The sequence below is a fragment of the Ammospiza caudacuta genome, chromosome 10 (assembly GCF_027887145.1).
Source record: "Ammospiza caudacuta isolate bAmmCau1 chromosome 10, bAmmCau1.pri, whole genome shotgun sequence".
NCBI lineage: Eukaryota > Metazoa > Chordata > Aves > Passeriformes > Passerellidae > Ammospiza > Ammospiza caudacuta.
Genome location: NC_080602.1, coordinates 11,224,967 through 11,244,268, shown reverse-complemented (window position 1 = coordinate 11,244,268; position 19,302 = coordinate 11,224,967). Strand labels below are relative to the sequence as shown.

The 19,302-nt window shown below is 61.9% G+C and overlaps 1 protein-coding gene across 1 annotated transcript; it reads left to right on the top strand.

Moving 5' to 3' along the window:
- Positions 1-913: 913 nt before the first annotated feature.
- On the top strand, positions 914-13,669 carry LOC131561751 (cholesterol side-chain cleavage enzyme, mitochondrial). Its single transcript, XM_058811128.1, has 9 exons — positions 914-1,206; positions 2,853-3,008; positions 4,701-4,894; positions 7,817-8,020; positions 8,825-8,985; positions 10,518-10,684; positions 10,782-10,860; positions 12,081-12,272; positions 13,451-13,669. The coding sequence occupies exons 1-9, from the start codon at positions 914-916 to the stop codon at positions 13,571-13,573; spliced, it is 1,569 nt and encodes a 522-aa protein (XP_058667111.1). The 3' UTR covers positions 13,574-13,669.
- Positions 13,670-19,302: the final 5,633 nt, after the last annotated feature.

The following is a 19,302-nucleotide window of genomic DNA, read 5'->3' as shown; positions in this document are numbered from 1 at the left end:
CAAGGACCATGGGACAGGAGGGGACAAGGACAATGGGACAGGAGGGACAGCTCCGCGCTCGGCGGAGGGAGGGGACCGGCGCTGTCCCCGCGCGGTGACACTGACGGGCCCGGCGCGCCCCCCGGTGTTTGTCGCCGATGTCGCATCCGCCGACATCCGGCGTCCCCGCCACTCATCCCTGTCCCGAGGACACCCCAAAGAGGGGACCCCCGTGTCCCCCTCCCCATTGTCCCCCACCCCAGCGCCCGGGGACAAGGGACAAGGGACAAGGGACAAGGGACAAGCTTTGTCTCCGGCTCAGGTCAATCCAAAGCCATTCTCAAAAGCTCACAGGGGATGTTTGGGATTTGGGATTTGGGGTTTGGGATTTGAGGTTTGGGATTTGGGATCTGGGGTTTGAGGTTTGGGGTTTCGAGTTTGGGATCTGGGGTTTGAGGTTTGGGGTTTGGGGTTTTGGGTATGGGGTTTGGGGTTTGGAGTTTGGGATTTGGCGTTTGGGATTTGGGGTTTGGGATTAGGGGTTTGGAGTTTGAGGTCTGGGGTTTGAAGTCAGGGGTTTGGGATTTGAAGTTTGGGATTTGATGTTTGGGATTTGGGACAGAGCCCAGGAATGCCGGGCTCGCCCCTGGCTCGCTGGGCGCCCCCAGCAGTGGCAGCGCGTCCCCAAGGCCACCCCCGCCGGGTGACCCTGGCTGGCGGCCCCCAAGGCTGTCCCGGCCGGGGTGCCCTGCCCCGCGCCTCGTTATCGCTTTCGGGGCACCTCCCGCCCCTCTGCCAAGGCCACCCCGGGTGTCACCTGTCCCGGGGCCGGTTCGGGGCGGGCCGTGCCACCCCCGCCGGTGTCGCGGGCGGGAGCAGCTCCGGGAGCTCGGCATAAGAGCGAGGCCACCGCGTCCCTCGGGCCACCGTCCCCATGCTCGCCCAGGCTGTCACCGCGGCCGGAGCGCTGCGGGGATGTCCCCGAGCCGCAGCCGCGGGGTGTCGCCGGCTCGGCGGGGCTGCGGGCGCTGTCCCCCCGGCTGTGCCCCCGGCTGTCCCCAAGGCTGTCCCCAAGGCTGTCCCCTCGGCCCCCCGGCCCTTTAACCAGGTGCCGGGCGATTGGAGGGCGGGCTGGCTCAACCTGTACCGCTTCTGGCGGGAGGGCGGCCTCAGCAACCTGCACCTCAGCATGGCCGGCAAGTTCCGCCGCTTCGGGCCCATCTACAGGTCAGCTGGCCCTGTCCTTGTCCCTGTGTCCCCTCCTCGTGTCCCCTGCTCGGTCCTCTCCCTGTGTCCCCTCCTCGTGTCTCCTCCCTGGGTCCCCTTCCTGTGTGCCCTGCCCCTGTCACCCTACCAGTGTCCCCTGCCCGGTCCTCTGCCCATGTCCCCTCCCCGTGTCCCCTCCCTGCATCCCTTCCCTGTGTCGCCTTCCCATGTCCCCTGCCTCTGCTCCCACCCGTGTCCCCTCCTGTGTCCCCTCCCTGTGTCCCCTCCCTGTGTCCCCTCCCGTGTCCCCAGCCCGTGTCCCCTCTCTGTGTCCCCTCTCCGATCCTCTGCCCGTGTACTCTCCTTGTGTCCCCTCCCGTATCCCTTGCTAGGTCCCCTCCCGTGTCCCCTCCCATGTCCCCTCTCTGTGTCCCCTCTGCGATCCTCTCCCCTTGTACTCTCCTCGTGTCCCTTCCCTGTGGCCCCTGCCCCTGTCTCCTCCCTGTGTCCCCTCCCATGTCCCCTGCCGGTGTCGATTGCCCGTGTCTCCTGCCCATGTCACCTCTCGTGTCCCCTCCCCGCGGTCCCTGCCTGGTCCTCACCCCGTGTCCTCTCCCCGTGTCACCTGCTCGTGTTCCCTCCCATATCCCTTGCTCGGTCCCCTGCCTCTGTCCCTCCCGTGTCCCCTCCCGTGTCCCTTCCCATGTCCCCTGCTTGTTTTCCCACCCTCTGTCCCCTGCCCGCTGCCCTGCCTGTGTCCCCTCCCCGCGTCACCTCCCCGGTCCTCTGGTCCTGCCCCCTCCCTGTGTCCCCTGTCTGGTCCTCTCCCGGTGTCCCCTCCCTGTTTCCCTTGCCCGGTCCCCTGCCCGTGTCCGATCCCCGTGTCCCCTGCCGATGTCCATTGCCTGTGTCCCCTCCTGTGTCCCCTCCCGTGTCCCCTGCCCTGTCCCCATCCCGGCCGCGTTCCCCATCCGGGGCTGAGCTGCTGGAGGAGCCTGGCCCAGCTTGGGGACACCGTGAGGGACAAGAGGGGAGGGGACAGGGACTGAGGGACAAGAAGGGGCAGGTCCTGTGCCCTGGGAGGGGACAGGGACTGTGTGACAAGGGGGGACAGATGCTGTGCCCTGGGAGGGAACAGGGTCTGGGGCTCGGGAGGGGACAGGTCCTGTGCCCTGGGAGGGGACAGGGCCTGGGGGGTGGGAGGGGACAGGGACCGTGAGGGTCAAGAGGGGACAGGGACTGTGGGTGAGGGGGACATCCACCATGCCCTGGAAGGGGACAGGGACTATGGGCCAGGACCCTGTGGATGTGGAATTTGGGGATAATGGGGGCAGGACATTCCCATGGGAACAGGAGAGGACACTGCTATGGGGACAGGACAGGGCAGGACATTGCCATGGGGACAGGACATTGCCATAGGGACAGGACAGGACACTGCCATGGGGACAGGACATTGCTATGGGAACAGGACAGGACAGGACATTGTCATGAGGACAGGACATTGCCAGGGGTACAGGACAGGACACTGCCATGGGGACAGGACAGGACATTCCCGTGGGGACAGGACATTGCTATAGGGACAGGACAGGATGCTGCCATGGGGACAGGACAGGACATTGTCACAGGGCCAGGCCCCCCAGGTCGGGGTGCTGACGCTGTGTCCCCAGGGAGAAGCTGGGCACCTACGAGAGCGTGAACATCGTCACCCCCGGGGACGCGGCCACGCTGTTCCAGGCCGAGGGGGCCCTGCCCGAGCGCTTCCGTGTCCCCCCCTGGGTGGCCTACAGGGACTTCCGCAACAAACCCTACGGCGTGCTGCTCAAGTGAGTGACACCCCAAAAACCCCAAACCCTACGGTGTGCTGCTCAAGTGAGTGACACCCCAAAAACCCCAAAAACCAAGCAGGGACCCCAAACCCTACGGCGTGCTGCTCAAGTGAGTGACACCCCAAAAAACCCCAAAAACCAAGTGGGGACCCCAAACCCTACGGGGTGCTGCTCAAGTGAGTGACACCCCAAAAACCCCAAACCCTACGGGGTGCTGCTCAAGTGAGTGACACCCCAAAAACAGAGCAGGGACCCCAAACCCTATGGAGTGCTGCTCAAGTGAGTGCTGATCCCAAAAACAAACCCTACGGGGTGCTGCTCAAGCGAGTGCCACCCCAAAAACCCCAAAAACAGAGTGGGGACCCCAAACCCAGGCTGCTCAAGGGAGTGCCCACCCCAAAAACCAGAACGAGGACCCCAAAACCAGAGAGGGGACCCCAAATCTGGGCCCCTCAAGTGAATGATGACCCTAAATCCCCACGAGTGGAGACCACAAACCTGGGCTCATCAAGGGAGTGGGGACCCCAAGTCTGTCCTTGTTAAGGGAGTAGGGACCCCAAATCCCCTCCAGCCAGTGGGGACCCCAAATTTGTTCTCCTCAAGTGAGTGCCGACCCTAAATCCCCTCCAGTGACTGCTGGCCCCAAGTCCCCAGGAGTGGAGATCCCAAATTTGGGCGCCTGTCACTTCTCAAGCAAGTGGGGACTCCAGATCCCCAGGAGTGGGGACCCCAAATCCAGGATCCTCAAGTGAGTGGGGACCTCAAATCCCCTCCAGTGAGTGGGGACCCCAGTTCTGGGCTCCTGGTGCTTCTCAAGTGAGTGGGGCCCCAAAATCACCTCAAGCCAGTGGGGGTCCCAACTCCAGGCCTCTCAAATAAGCGGGGACCCCAAATCCGGGCTCCTCAAGTGATTGGGGGACCCCAAATCCCTTCCAGTGAGTGGGGACCCCAAATCCCAGCTCCTGTTGCTCCTCAAGGGAGTGTGGACACCAAATCCCCTGCAATGAGTGGGGACCCCAAATCTGGATTCCTCAAGTGAGTGGGGACCCCAAATCCCCTCCTGAGAGCTGGATCCCAATTCTGGGCTCCTGTCCCTCCTCAAGTGATTGGGACCCCAAATCTGGACTCCTCAAGTGATTGAGGACCCCAAATCTGGGCTCCTCAAGTGATTGGGGGACCCCAATTCTTGGCTCCTGATGCTCTTCAAGTGAGTGTGGACCCCAAATCCCTTCAAGTGATTGGGGGACCCCAAATCCAGGCTTCTGTCCCTCCTCAAGTGACTGGGGACTCCAAATCCCCTCATGAGAGCTGGATCCCAATTCTGGGCTCCTGTCCCTCCTCAAGTGAGTGGGAATCCCAAATCTGGACTCCTCGAGTGAGTGGGGACCCCAAATCTGGGCCCCTGCCACTCCTCAAGCAAGTGGGGACTCTAGATCCCCAGGAATGGGGACCTCACGTCCAGTATCCTCAAGTGGGTGGGGACCCCAAATCACCTCAAGCCAATGGGGATCCCAACTCCAGGCCCCTCAAACAAGTGGGGACCCCAAATCTGGGCTGCTCAAGTGAGTGGGGGACCCCAAATCTGGACTCCCAGCCGCGACAGTCCCGGCGCAGGGCGCGTGGCGCGTCCGGAACACCTTGGGGACACCGTCCACGCTCTGGGGGTGACAGTGGCCGTGTCCCTGGCAGGACGGGCGAGGCGTGGCGCTCGGAGCGGCTGCTGCTCAACAAGGAGGCGCTGGCGCCCGCGGCCGTGCCCGGCTTCGTGCCCCTGCTCAGCGCCGTGGGCGAGGATTTCGTGCGGCGCGCGCGGGCCCAGGCGCGGCTCAGCGGCTGCTGGAGCGGCGACTTCAGCCAGGAGCTCTTCCGCTTCGCCCTCGAGTGTGAGTGACATGGGGCACCCCAAAAAACACCGCGAAAGGAGCCCAAAAGAAGCCCCAAAAACCACAAATACCCCAAAAAACCTCCAAAGGGAAGAATCCCAAAAGAGCCCCCCAAAAACCAAAAAAAAAAAAAAAAACAAAAAAATCCCAAACCCAAAAAAGCCCCAAAACAAAAAAAAACAAAAAAACCCCAAAAAAATTCCCATGCCCCCCCCAAAAACACCCCAAACCAAAAAAAGCCCCAAAACAAAACAAAAAAAACTCCAAAAAATCCCAACTCCCCCCCAAAAAACCTAAGAAACCCCCAAAACACAAAAAAAACTAAAAAAAAACCCCAAAAACACCAAAAAACCCCCAACCTTCCCCAAAACCCCAAAAAACCAACCACTCCCCCCAAAACCCCCCAAAAAACCCCAAAATCCTAAAAACTCCTAAAACCAAAAAAAAAACCCCCAAAAATTCCAATGCCTCCAGAAAAACCCCAAAGCCTAAAAAACCCCAAAACAAAACAAAAAACCCCAAAAATTTCCAATGCCCACCAAAAAACTCCAAAACCCCAAAAAAACCCCATTAAAAAAAACCTCAAAAAATCCCAACGCCCCCCCCAAAATACCCAACCCCCCCAAAAAAACCCAATCCCCTGAAAAAATTTCTAAACCCCCCCAAAACACAAAAAAACCCCAAATCCCAAAAAAACCCCAAAAAACCTAAAACCCCCAAAAATCCCCAAAACCTAAAAAAACCCAAACAACAAAAAACCCCACCCAAATTCCAATCCCTCCCAAAAAACCCCAAAACCCAAAACCTCCCCAAAACAAAAAAAAAACCACCAAAACTCCCAACACCTTCCCAAAAAACCCCAAAACCTCCCAAAAACCCCTCCACCCCCCAAAAAAGACCCCCTTCCCAAAAATATCTCAAAACACCACAACCACCAAAACCCTCCCAAAACCACCAAACCCCCCAAAAACCCCTAGCCCCCCCAAAAACCCCAAAAGCCACAAAAACAAAAAAAAAAACCAAACCAGAAAACCACCCAAAACCCCCCAAAACACCAAAACCCTCTCAAAAACACCAAACCCCCCAAGAACCTCGACCCTTCTAAAAATCTCCCAAACCCCACAAAAACACAAAACCCCCCAACCCCCCACCCCTCCCAAAAAAACCCCAAAAAACCAACCCCCCCCCAAACAAACCCCAAATCCCCCAAAAAACCAAAAAGATAAAACCCCAAAAGCCCCACAACCCAAAAGAACCCCAAAACCCCGAAAATCCCCAAAAACCACCAGCCCCAGCCTCAGGGATTGGCCAAAGGACAGAGAAGTGTGTCCCCTCCCCCTGTGGGATGTCCCTTGTCCTGGTGGGATGTCCCCTCCCCAGGTGGGCTGTCCCCAGAGCCCCCACACTGGTGACACAGCAGCCATTTGTCCTTCCCTGGCCACCAGCTGGTGACAATCCCGGCCCCTCAGGGACAAACAGGAGCCAGGCCAGGCCTCCATGGCCACAGCAAGACCGGAGGTGGCCTTGGGGACAGGGACGTGTCCCTGATGGTCACTGGGTGCTCCTGGGCCAGGTCTCCATGGCCTTGGGGACAGGGATGTGTCCCTGACAGTCACTGTCCCCCAGCTGTGTGCCACATGCTGTACAGGGAGTGCCTGGTCCCTGTGGCCATGGGGATGGGGACAGGGACAAGGATGGGTCCCCCACGGTCCCTGTCCCCAGCCATGTGCCATGTGCTGTATGGAGAGGTCTCTGTGACCATGGGGACAAGGACAGGGATGGGGACTGAGACAGGGACAATGACATGTCCCTGACTGTCCCTGTTCCCCGCAGTGTGCCATATGCTGTAAGGGGAGGTCCTTGTGGCCATGGGGACACGTCCCTCATGGTCCCTGTCCCTGTCCCTGTCCCTGTTCCTGTTCCCACCCATGCTGTATGGTCTCTGTGACCATGAGGACATGTCCCTGACTATCCCTGTCCCTGTCCCCAGAGATGTGCCACATGCTGTACAGGGAGATCCCTGTGGCCATGGGATGGGGACAATGACAATGACAATGACAAGTCCCATCCCCAGCAGTGTGCCACGTGCTGTACGGGGAGAGCCTGGGGCCTGTCCCTGTGGCCATGGGGACAGTGACAATGACAATGACAATGACAATGACAATGACATGTCCCGTCCCCAGCGGTGTGCCACGTGCTGTACGGGGAGTGCCTGGGGCTGGTCCCCGTGGCCATGGGGACAGCGACAATGACACATCCCTGTCCCTGTGCCCAGCGGTGTGCCACGTGCTGTACAGGGGGTACGTGGGGCTGTGCGCTGTGGCCATGGGGACAATGACAATGACACATCCCTGTCCCTGTGCCCAGCGGTGTGCCACGTGCTGTACAGGGAGCACATGTGGCCATGGGGACAATGACAATGCCAATGACATGTCCCATCTGCAGCCATGTGCCACGTGCTGTACAGGGAGCGCCTGGGGCTGGTCCCTGTGGCCCTGGGGACAATGACAATGACAATGAAAATAACAATGGCAATGACAATGACATGTCCCCATCCCCAGCGGTGTGCCACGTGCTGTACAGGGGGTGCCTGGGGCTGGTCCCTGTGGCCATGGGGAGAGTGCCAGTGCCAATGCCAATGCCAATGCCAATGCCAATGCCAATGCCAATGCCAATGACACATCCCTGTCCCCAGCGGTGTGCCATGTGCTGTACGGGGAACGCCTGGAGCTGGTCCCTGTGGCCCTGGGGACACTGACAATGACAATGACAATGACAATGAAAATAACAATGCCAATGCCAATGACGTTGTCCCTGTCCCTGTGCCCAGCGGTGTGCCACGTGCTGTACAGGGGGTACCTGGGGCTGTGTCCTGTGGCCATGGGGACAATGACAATGACGTGTCCCTGTCCCTGTGCCCAGCGGTGTGCCACGTGCTGTACGGGGAGCGCCTGGGGCTGCTGCAGGATTTCGTGCAGCCCGAGGCTCAGCGCTTCATCGAGGCCGTGTCGCGCATGTTCCACACCACGGCGCCCATGCTGTACCTGCCGCCCGCGCTGCTGCAGCGCCTGCGCAGCCACACCTGGCGCCAGCACGTGCAGGCCTGGGACGCCATCTTCTACCAGGGTCAGTGCCACCACCCCGTCACCGCCCCTGCCACCTCGCCTTGCCACCTCTGGGGATGCTTCTGGGGATACCTCACCCTGCCACCTCAATCTGTTACCTCTGGGGACACCTTGCCCTGTCACCTCGCCCTGTCACCTCTGGGGACACCTTACCCTGTGACCTTGTCCTGTCACCTCACCCTGCCACCTCTGGGGACACCTCTCTGGGGACACCTCGCTCTCTCACCATGCCCTTCCACCTCTGGGGACACCTCACCCTGCCACCTCACCCTGTCACCTCTGGGGACACCTTGCCCTGTCACCTTGCCCTGCCACCTCACCCTGTCACGTCCTCCTGCCACCTCACCCTGATGCCTTGCCTCATTACCTTGCCCTGTCACCTCTGGGGACACCTTGCCCTGCCACCCCTGTGGTCACCCCATCACCAATTTTTCACCCATTTTTCCCACCCCACCCCACCCCACCCCACCCCACCCCACCCCACCCCACCGTCACCTCAAACCATCTGAAACCACCCCTGACAAATCCCTCTGCAGCCCACCTTCCATCATTCCACTTCTCCAAAATTCCCGACCTTTCTCACAAACCCACCCTCCAAAACTCATTCCCAACCCAACTTCTCTCTCAACATCATCCATCCTCTTCCAGAACATTCCTAAATCAACGTTTTTTACCTCAAAATTTACACTAATAATTTATTAATTTACATTAATATTAAAATCTCATACAAATCCATTTCCTACACGCTGACACCTCCAGGGGGTGACACTGATGTCCCCTCCTCGGTGTCCCCGTGTCCCCGCAGCGGACAAGTGCATCCAGAACGTGTACCGGGACCTGCGGCTGTCACGCAAGAGCCGCCAGGAGCACGTGGGCATCCTGGGCAACCTCATCCTGCGCGACAAGCTGCCCCTGGATGACATCCGCGCCAGCGTCACCGAGATGATGGCAGGGGGCGTGGACACGGTGTGGTCTGGGGACACAGCCGGCCTGGGGATGGGACAGGGACAAGGGCCTGGATGGGGCGGGGCGAAGGTCCTGGGTGATGATGGAGAGACAGGGAGAAGGTCTTGGATGGTGATGGGACAGGCATGGAGAAGGTCCTGGGTGGTGGTGGGACAGGGAGAAGGTCCTGGTTGGGACAGGGAGAAGGTCCTGGTTGATGCTGGGTGGGACAGGGAGAAGATCCTGGGTGGTGATGGGACAGGGAGAAGGTCCTGGTTGATGCTGGGTGGGACAGGGAGAAGGTCCTGGCTGGTTCTGGGGCAGGCAGGGAGAATGGCCTGGGTTGGACAGGGAGAAGGTCTTGGTTGGGGCAGGGAGAAAGTCCTGGTTGGTGTTGGGACAAACAGGGGGAAGGTCCTGGCTGGTGACGAGTGGTCAGGGAGAAGGTCCTGGGTGGAGCAGGGAGGGAGAAGGTTCTGGATTGGGCAGGAAAAAGGCCGTGGGTGGTGTTGGATGGGTCAGGGAGAAGGTCCTGGACTGGACAGGGAGAAGGTCCTGGTTGGTGATGGATGGGACAGCCACAGAGAAGGTCCTGGTTGGTGATGGATGGGACAGGGAGAAGGTCCTTGTTGGTGTTTGGTTGGGCAGGCAGGGAGAAGGTCCTGGGCTGGGCAGGGAGAAGGTCGTGGGTGGTGTTGGATGGGTCAGGGAAAAGGTCCTGGTTGGAGTTGGTGTTGGTGTTAGGACAGGTGGGGAGAAGGTCCTGGATGGAGCAGGGAGAAGGTCCTGGTTGGTGATGGGACAGGCAGGGAGAAGGTCCTGGGTGGGGCAGGGAGGGAGAAGATTCTGGATTGGGCAGGGAGAAGGTCCTGGTTGGTCTTGGGACAAGAAGGGGGAAGGTCCTGGCTGGTGCTGGTTGGGACAGGGAAAAGGTCCTGGGTGGTGATGGAGGGGCAGAGAGGGAGAAGGTCCTGGATGGGGCAGGGAGAAGGTCCTGGTTGGTGTTGGTACAGACAGGGAGAAGGTCCTGGTTGGTGATGGGTGGGACAGGGAGAAGGTCCTTGTTGGTGTTTGGTTGGGCAGGCAGGGAGAAGGTCCTGGTTGGTGTTGGTACAGATAGAGAGAAGGTCCTGGTTGGTGGTAGGTGGGACGGGGAGAAGGTCCTGGATGGGACAGGCAGGGAGAAGGTCATGCCTGGTGCTGGTTGGGTCAAGTGGAAGGTCCTGCCTGGTGTTACATGGGGCAGGAAGAAGGTCCTGGTTGGGGCAGGGAGAAAGTCCTGGACTGGGCTGGGAGAAGGTCCTGGTTGGTGATGGGTGGGGCAGCACCAAGCCAGGCAGGGAGAAGGTTCTGGCAGCACTGAACAGGTTCTGGCAGCGCTGAGCAGGTCCTGGCAATGCTGAGCAGGTCCTGGCAGCACTGAACAGGTCCTGGCAGCTCTGGGCCAGCAGGAGCAGGTCCTGGCAGGACTGAGCAGGACCTGGCAGCTCTGAGCACATCCTGGCAGCACTGAGCAGGTCCTGGCAGCTGTGTCCCCTGTGTGTGTCCCCCAGACGTCCATGACCCTGCAGTGGGCCATGCTGGAGCTGGCGCGGGCCCCGGGTGTGCAGGAGCAGCTGCGGGCCGAGGTCCTGGCAGCCAAACGCGAGGCGGGCGGCGACCGCGAGAAGATGCTGAAATCCACACGGCTGCTCAAGGCCGCCATCAAGGAGACACTCAGGTGAGGAGGAGGAGGAGGAGGGGCTCAGGTGAGGAGGACACGCCCACTCTCCCCGGAGTGTCCCCAAGGCCGCGGTGCCACTGTCACTGTCGCGCAGGCTGCACCCGGTGGCCGTGACCCTGCAGAGGTACACCACGCACGAGGTCATCCTGCAGGACTACCGCATCCCGCCCGGGGTGAGGGGACACCGGGACATGGGGACACGGGGATGGGGGGACACAGGGACACTGGGACACAGGGACACGGGGACATGGAGATGTTGAGATGTGGGGACACAGGGAAATGGGGATAGGGGGACAGAAGGAGAGGGGGACATGGGGATGTGAGGAGAGTGGGACACAGAGAGAGGTGGATACGGGGAAACGGAGACAGGAGTGACATGGGGACACGGGGATGTGAGGACATGGGAACATAGGGACATGGGGATAGGGGGACACGGGGACACCGGGAGATGGGGAGATGGGAACATGGGGACAGAGAGGATGTGGGGACACAGGGATGGTGGTAACATGGGGACAGAGGACACGGGGAGATGAGGACATGGGGATGGTGGTGACATGGGGGCAGCGGAGACAGGTGGACATGGGGACATGGGGATGTGGGGACTGGGGAACATGGGGCCATGGGGACAGGGGCAGGGGGACATGGGGACAGGGGAAGGGGGACATGGGGAGATGGAGATGTGGGGATGATGCTGACATGGGGACAGAGGGGACAGGGGGACATGGGGACATGGGGAAATGAGGGCCTGGGGACACAGGGATGTGGGAACATGAGGGCATGAGGACATGAGGACGTGATGATACAAGGACACGGGGACATGTGGACACGAGGACACAAGGACACAGGGACATAAGGACATGAGGACACAGGGGCCTGAGGACATGGGGATGTGGTGACAGAGTGACATGGTGACACGATGCCCCTGCCTCCTGTGGGACATGGGGACATGGGGGGACACAGAGATGCAGGGAAGCAGGGACATGAGGACACGAGGACATGAGGACATGGAGATACAAGGACACGAGGACATGGGGACATGGGAACATGGGGACATGAGGACACAAGGACATGGAGACACAGGAACATAAGGACACAGGGACATGAGGACTTGGGGGCACAGGGACATGAGGACATGGAGAAATGAGGATATGAGGACATAAGAACATGATGATACAAGGACACGAGGACATGGGGACATGAGGACACGAGGACTCAGGGACATGAGGACATGAGGACATGAGAACATAGGGACATGGGGACGTGGTGACATGAGGACATGGGGACATGGGGAAGTAGCAATGCGGAGACATGGGGACATGAGGACACCAGGACACAGTGACACGGTGACACGGTGACACGGTGACACGCCGTCCCTGTCCCCGGCGCCCCGCAGACGCTGGTGCAGGTGGGGCTGTACGCCATGGGCCGTGACCCCGCCGTGTTCCCGCGGCCCGAGCGCTTCCTCCCGCAGCGCTGGCTGCAGGCCGGCCCCAAACCCTTCCTGGGGCTCGGCTTCGGCTTCGGGCCCCGCCAGTGCCTGGGACGGCGCATTGCCGAGCTCGAGATGCAGCTCTTCCTCATGCACGTGAGTGTCACCTGTCCCCAGCGCCGGGGGACAGCGTGGTGGCCGCAGGGTCTGTCACACAGGGTCCCTGATGTGAGGGGACAGCGCCGTGGCAGTGGGGTCCATCCTGCAGGGTCCCCAACACGAGGGGACAGCACAGTGGCTGCAGGGTCTGTGCTGTGGGGTTCCCGACATGAGGGGACAGCGCCATGGCCACGGGGTCTGTCACACAGGGTCTCCAATATGAGGGGACAGTGCCGTGGCCACAGAGTCTGTCACACAGGGTCCCCAACGTGAGGGGACAGCGTGGTGGCCATGGGGTCTGTCACACCAGGTCCCCGATGTGAGGACACAGCGCAGTGGCCACAGGGTTTGTCCCATGGGGTCCCCAATGCCAGAGGATAGTGTGGTGACAGCAGGGTCTGTCTCACAGGGTCCCTGATGTGACAGGACAATGCAGTGGCCACAGGGTCTGTCCCCACAGGGTCCCTGACATGAGGGGACAGTGTGGTGGCCGCGGGGTCCATCCTGCAGAGTCCCCAACACGAGGGGACAATGAGGTGGCCATGGGCTCTGTCCCTGTGGGTGAGGGGATAATGCAGTGGCTATGGAGTCCATCACACAGGGTCCCCAACATGAGGGGAGAGCGTAGTGGCCCTGGGATTCGTCCCATGGGGTCCCCAAAGCCAAGTCCATCCTTGTGGAGTCCCTGACATGAGGGGACAGCAGGTGGCTGTGGGGTTTGTCCCACAGGGTCCCCAATGCCAGGGGACAGCATGGTGGTCATGGGGTGCATCCTGCAGGGTCCCCAATGCCAGGGGACATTGCAGTGGCCACGAGGTCCATCACACGGGGTCCCTGATACAAGGGGACAGTGTGGTGGCTGCAGGGTCTGTCCCACAGTGTCCCCAACATGAGGGGATGGCATGGTGGCAGTGGGGTCCATTATGTAGAGTCCCTGACACAAGGCAACAATGCGGTGGCCACAGGGTCCATCACACGGGGTCCCTGCTATGAGGGGACAGCACGGTGGCTGCGGGATCTGTCCTGTGGGGTCCCTGATGGGAGGGGACAGCGCGGTGGCACAGTATCCACCCTATAGAATCCTGGTTTGGCTCTGCTCAGAGTGGCCTCGAAGGTCACCCTGGGCCTCACTCCAGTGTCCCCAAAGACCCATGGCCGTGTCCCCTTCACCCCAGATCCTGGAGAACTTCAAGATCGAGACCATGAGGGCCGTGGAGATCGGCACCAAGTTCGACCTGATCCTGATCCCGGACCGGCCCATCCAGCTGACCCTGCGGCCCCTCGAGGGCCAGCCCTGAGGAGGGGACGCCAGGGGACACCCCCATGTCCCCCATTTGGGGACAGTGGGGACGCTCCTGGGGCCATGGCCGCGGCTCAAGACTGCGCTGTACGGGGGAGACAAAGCGGGGCCGCCCCGTGGGGAGGGGATTTGGGGGGGTTTGGGGGTCCCCTCTGGCTCCGTCCCAGATCGGGGTCCCACCGATCTCCCCCAAGCTTCTGGAATGTCCAGGAGCCTCTGGAATGTTCTGGAATGTTCTGCCTGGCCTCTGCTCCATGGGAAAGGCGCCCGTGGGGTCGGGGCAGGGGGGCAGCACCCGGGGGGGCTCAGAAAGGGCCTGAAGGGTCTGGGGGCACAGGGGACACCCATGGGGGCACCCAGCCCCCTCTGGGGTGGGCAGGGGACACGGGGACACCAGGGACATTGAGGACACTGGGGATAATCGGGACACTGGGGACAGTCGGGACACTGGGGACACTGAGGGACACCAGGGACATTGGGAACACTGGGAACATTGGTGACACTGGGGACATTGAGGGCATTGGGGACACTGGAGGTCAGTGGGGACATTAGGGGTCATTGGGGACATTGGGCACACTGGGGACACTGGGGACACTGGGGACACCGGGGACACTGGGGCCACTGGGGACATTGGGGTCCATGGGGACACTGGGAACACTGGGGCACACTGGGGATACTGGGGACACTGGGGGTCACTCCCAGGGGAGGGCTCAGGGGTGGGCAGGGGGACACTGGGGACACTAGGGGCATTGGGGACACTGGGAACATTGGTGACACTGGGGACATTGAGGGCATTGGGGACACTGGGGGTCAGTGGGGACATTGGGGGTCATTGGGGGCATTGGGGACACTGGAGACACTGGGGACATTGGAGGGGTCACTCCCAGGGGAGGGCTCTGGGGTGGGCAGAGGCACACTGGGGTCCCTGGGGACACTGTAGGACACTGGGGACAATGGCAATACTGGGGACACTGGGGGACACTGGGGACCCTGGGAGTCATTCCCAGGGGAGGGCTCTGCAGTGGGCTGTGAGACACTGGGGACACTGGGGACATTGGAGATATTGGGGTCACGGGGTATACTGGGGACACTGGGAGGCACTGGGGACACTGGGGACACCTCGGACACTGGGGACATTGGGGATGCTGAGGGTCATTGGGGTCATTGGGGACACTGGCGGTCACTCCTAGGGGAGAGTTCTGGGGTAGGCAGAGGCACACTGGGGACATTGGGGTCCCTGGGGACACTGTCAGTCACTGTAGGTCACCGGTGTCACTGTAGGGTCACTGTAGGGTCACTGGTGTCACTGTAGGGTCACCGGTGTCCCCTGTCCCCGCTCACCAGGCCCAGGCCGTGCTCTCGCAGGCGCGTCTCCAACTCCTGCTGGCCCCGGGCCCAGCTCCGGGCGGCCTCCTGCAGCTGGACAGACCCAAACGGGCTGGGACAGACCCCACACGGCCTGGGGACCCCAAAATGGGCTGGGACAGACCCCAGCCGGGCTGGGACTGACCCAAACCGGGCTGGGGACCCCAAATGGACTGGGGACCCCAAATCGCACTGGGTAACCCCAAACCTCACTGGGAGACCCAACCTGCCCTGCAAGACCCCAAAACATGATGGATGACCCCAAAAGGCTCTGAGTGACCCCAAACCAAGCTGGGTAACCCCAAACCGTGCCAGGTGACCCTAAAACACATTGGGTGACCCCAAACCGCGCCAGGTGACCCTAAAACACATTGGGTGACCCCAAACCGCGCCAGGTGACCCTAAAACGTGGGTGACCCCAAAACGTGGGTGACCCCAAAACCACACTGGGTAACCCTAAAACACGCTGGATGACCCAAAACGTGCTGGGTGACTCCAAAGACACTGGGTAACCCCAAAACGGGCAGGGGGACCCCAAACCACCCTGGGTGACTCCAGACCACCCTGGGTGACCCCAAACCCCCGTGTGTGGCCCCACCCCGCCCCGCGGTGCCCACCTGCCTCTCCAGCGCCCGGGCTCGGCCCCGCTCCCGCTCCAGCCGCGCCAGCAGCTCCAGCTTCTCCCCGGGCCCCAGGAGCCGCTGCGGGCACGGGAACGGCGGGTCGGGATCGGCCCCGCGCCGCGGCCACCCCCGGGACGGGTCCCCTCTGTCCCCAGTGTCACCCCCGGGACGGGTCCGGCTGTCCCCGGTGTCACACACGGGACGTGTCCCCTCTGTCCCCGCTGCCACCCCCGTGTCCCCTCTGTCTCGGTGTCACCCCCGTGTCCCCTCTGTCCCCGGTGCCACCCCCGTGTCCCCTCCGGCTCTCACCGCGGCCCGGGCGGGTCCCGCCGGCTCCTCCCGCAGCCGCTTCTGGGCCAGCAACGCCGCCAGGGTGGCACCTGCGGGGTGGCACCGGTGAGGTGGCACCTCTGGGGGGACACTGGGGACATTGTCCCGTGTCTCGTGTCCCTCCCCGGGCGGGGACAGGGGGACAGCCAGCCCTGGCTTCTGCCCGGGGGCTCGGGAATGAGGGGGGGGACAGGAAGGGTTGGGGACATCCCTGAGTGTCCTTGTCCCCTCCTGCCCACCCTGGACCATCCCAGTCCCCAAGGAGAGTTGGTGATATCTCAGTGAGGGCTGGGGACATCTCTGAGGGTTGGGGACATCCCACATCCCTGAGTGTCTGTCCCCTCCTGCCCACCCGTGGGTCCCTCCTGCCCACCCCGGGGCCATCACAGGGACAATTGGGGACATCCCCGAGTGTCTCTGTCCCCTCCTGCCCACCTCGGACCATCCCGGGAACAGTTGCGGACCCCCCGAATGTGGCTGTCCCCCCGCACCCACCCTGGGCCATCCCAGGGACAGCTGGGGACACTCCCGAGTGTCGCTGTCCCCCGCACGCACCCGCGGCTCTCTCGGCGCTCCTGTCCCGCAGCAGCAGCCGCTCCAAGGCCTCGATCACCTGGGCACAGGGCACCGCTGTCCCCACGTCCCCAGGGCTCCGTGCCCGGCCCGTGCAGGGCCGGGGAGGGGCTGGCGGGGTCCCCAAACCCGTCCTTGTCACGCGGGCCGTGTCACCTTGTCCTGCTGTCGCAGCGCCCGCTGCAGCGCCCCGGCCTCGGCCGCCCTGTCCTGGCAGCGCCGCCGTGCCAGCTGCTGCCACTGCCGCCGCTGGAGCAGCACCAGCTCCTTCTCGCGGTCGTTCTTCTGCGGGAGAAGCCCCGGGAGTGCCGGGCACGGCCCCGGGACAGCCCCGGGACAGCCCCGGGTGCCGCCGTGCCCGCGGGGCCGTACCCGGATCAGCTCGTTCTGCAGCCGCTGCACCCGGTCCCGCAGCGCCCGCAGCTCCAGCGCGCCCGCCGCCAGCTCATGGGACAGGGTGGCTGCGGGGACAGTGCTGTCACCACCCACGGTGGCAGTGCCCAGCGTGTCCTGCCTGTCCCCATGGTGATACACAATGTCCCTGTTGCCCACCCAGGGTGGCAGTGGCCAGAGTGTCCTGCCCAGCCCCAAGGTGACATGCCACATCCCTGTCACCCACCCAGGGTGGCAGCGCCCAACTCACACCCCAGGGTGGCTGTAAGGAAGCACCATGTCCCTGTCACCCTGTCACTGTCACCCAGGCAGGGTGGCAGTGCCCAGCATGCCTTGCCAATCCCCATGGCGACATGCCACATCCCTGTCACCCACTTGGGGTGGCAGTGCCCAGCATTTCCTGCCTGTCCCCAGGATAATGTGCCATGTCCCCATCACCCAGGCAGGCTGGCTGTGCCCGGCCTACCCTGCCTGTCCCCAGGGTGACACGGCACATCCTTGTCACCCACATAGGATGGCAGCGCCCTGCATGTCCTGCCCATGCCCAGGGTGACACACCATGTCCCTGGCAGTGCCCAGTGTGCCCTGCCCGTGCCTGGCACGCACCCAGCCTGTCCAGCAGCTCGTCCCGGGTCAGCACGTCGGTGTCGGTGCCGTGGAGCTGGGCCGGCTCCCGCAGCCGGGCCAGGCTGTGCCGCAGGTGCCCGTTCTCCGCCTCCAGGCTGGCGACACGGCGGCGCAGGGACAGCAGGTCCCCCGCCATCCTCTGCAGCGCCAGGCAGTGGCTGCCACCCCCCTGGGGACCAGAGCACGGCTGGCACTGCTGGACAGACAGGGATGTCCCCCCTGGTCCCAGAGATTGGCTCGGGATGAGGGTCAGACACACCATGGGAGAGCTGAGAGATGTGCCCTGAGATTGTCCCCTGCTCTTGTCACCATCCATGGATCCATGGATCCATCCATCCATGGATCCATCCATCATCCATCCATCCATCCATCCATCCATCCATCCATCCATCCATCCATCCATCCATCCTTCTGTCCTTTCCAACCTTCTCCTCTCCTCTCACTTCCCCATCTCCCTCTTTTCCCTTTTTTCCCACCCGCCCCCTGTGGAATGTGGGGTTGGACCAGGGACCCCCAAACTCGGAGCTTTTTGGGGCTTTCCAGCTCTTTAACAGAGGGATGGGGTGAAGAACAACAGAGGGATGAACATTCCCAAAGATTCTCCTGGATTTTTTTTGGCTCGTGTGTGGCTGGAGATGCTGGGGACAGGGGGAAGAATTCCTGAGGAATTACCCTGGATCCCCTCGGGAAGGATCTCGGTGGCTGCAGGGAGCCACGTGCCTTGGGAATGACCTCAGGAATGGCCTTGGCCACCGGCCTGGCAGGAGGTGACAGCCCTGGGGAACCTTGGGGACAGGGAAATGGGGGCAGGAGCAGCCAGAGGCTCCAATCCTTCCTCCACATCTGCCGGGAATGGGGAAATCCAGGAATTGCTTCATTCCCGAGATGAACAGCAGCCAAGCCTGGGGCTGTCCCCTCCCCGTGTGTCCCCCGTGTCACTCACCGGCTCCCGGGGGTGTCCCGTGCTCTCCTGGGCGCGGACAGGGACAGCCGGGCAGGCTGGGGCAGGCCGGCGCTCCGAGGGCGATTCCAGGCTCGGGATGTTCCCGTGCCTCCGGAGCGGCTCCTGCGCGGGCAGGGCCCGGCCCGGGGCTGGCAGGGACATCCCTGGGGGGGACACAGCTGGCAGGGACAGCAGGGACAGCGGGGACACGGTGGGGACGGGGATGGGGGTGAGGATGGGGATGGGCAGGGTGAGGGTGTCCCAGTCCTGTTCCTGGTTCTCCCATTCCTGATCCTGCTCTGTCCCATTCCTGCCATGTCTCATTCCTGATCCCACCCTGTCCCCTTCCCAATCCCACTATGTCTCATTGCTGATCCAGTCTCCCATTCCCATTTCCACGCTGTCCCATTCCTGATCCTGCCGTGTCCTATTCCCATTCCTATTCCCATTCCCATTCCTATTCCCATTCCCTGTCCCAATCCCATTCCCTGTCCCAATCCTGTTCCCATTCCCAATCCCATCCCTGATTACATTGTGTCCCATTCCCATTCCCATTCCCCATTCCCATTCCCATTCCCTGTCCCAATCATATCCCCATTCCAAATCCCATCCCTGATCCCTCCGTATCCCAACTGCATTCCTGTTGCATTCCTGTTCCCATTCCCAATCCCATCCCCATGCCCATTTCCCATCCCCATCCCTGTTCTCATTCCTAATCCCATCCCTGATCCCGCCGTGTCCCATCCCCATTCCCATTCCCGGTCCCATTCCCACTCCTGTTCCATTCCCATTGCCATTCCCCCTCCTGATCCCATTCCTATTCCCGAACCCAAACCCTTCCCAAAAAATTCCCAGGAATCCCTGGAATCCCGG

Excerpts from the sequence above, each read along its gene's own strand:
- LOC131561751 (XM_058811128.1), top strand. The coding sequence starts at position 914 with ATGCTCGCCCAGGCTGTCACCGCGGCCGGAGCGCTGCGGGGATGTCCC. Across the intron at positions 4,895-7,816 it reads CTTCCGCTTCGCCCTCGAGT|CGGTGTGCCACGTGCTGTAC; the intron begins GTGAGTGACATG and ends CCCTGTGCCCAG. Across the intron at positions 10,861-12,080 it reads ACTACCGCATCCCGCCCGGG|ACGCTGGTGCAGGTGGGGCT; the intron begins GTGAGGGGACAC and ends GGCGCCCCGCAG.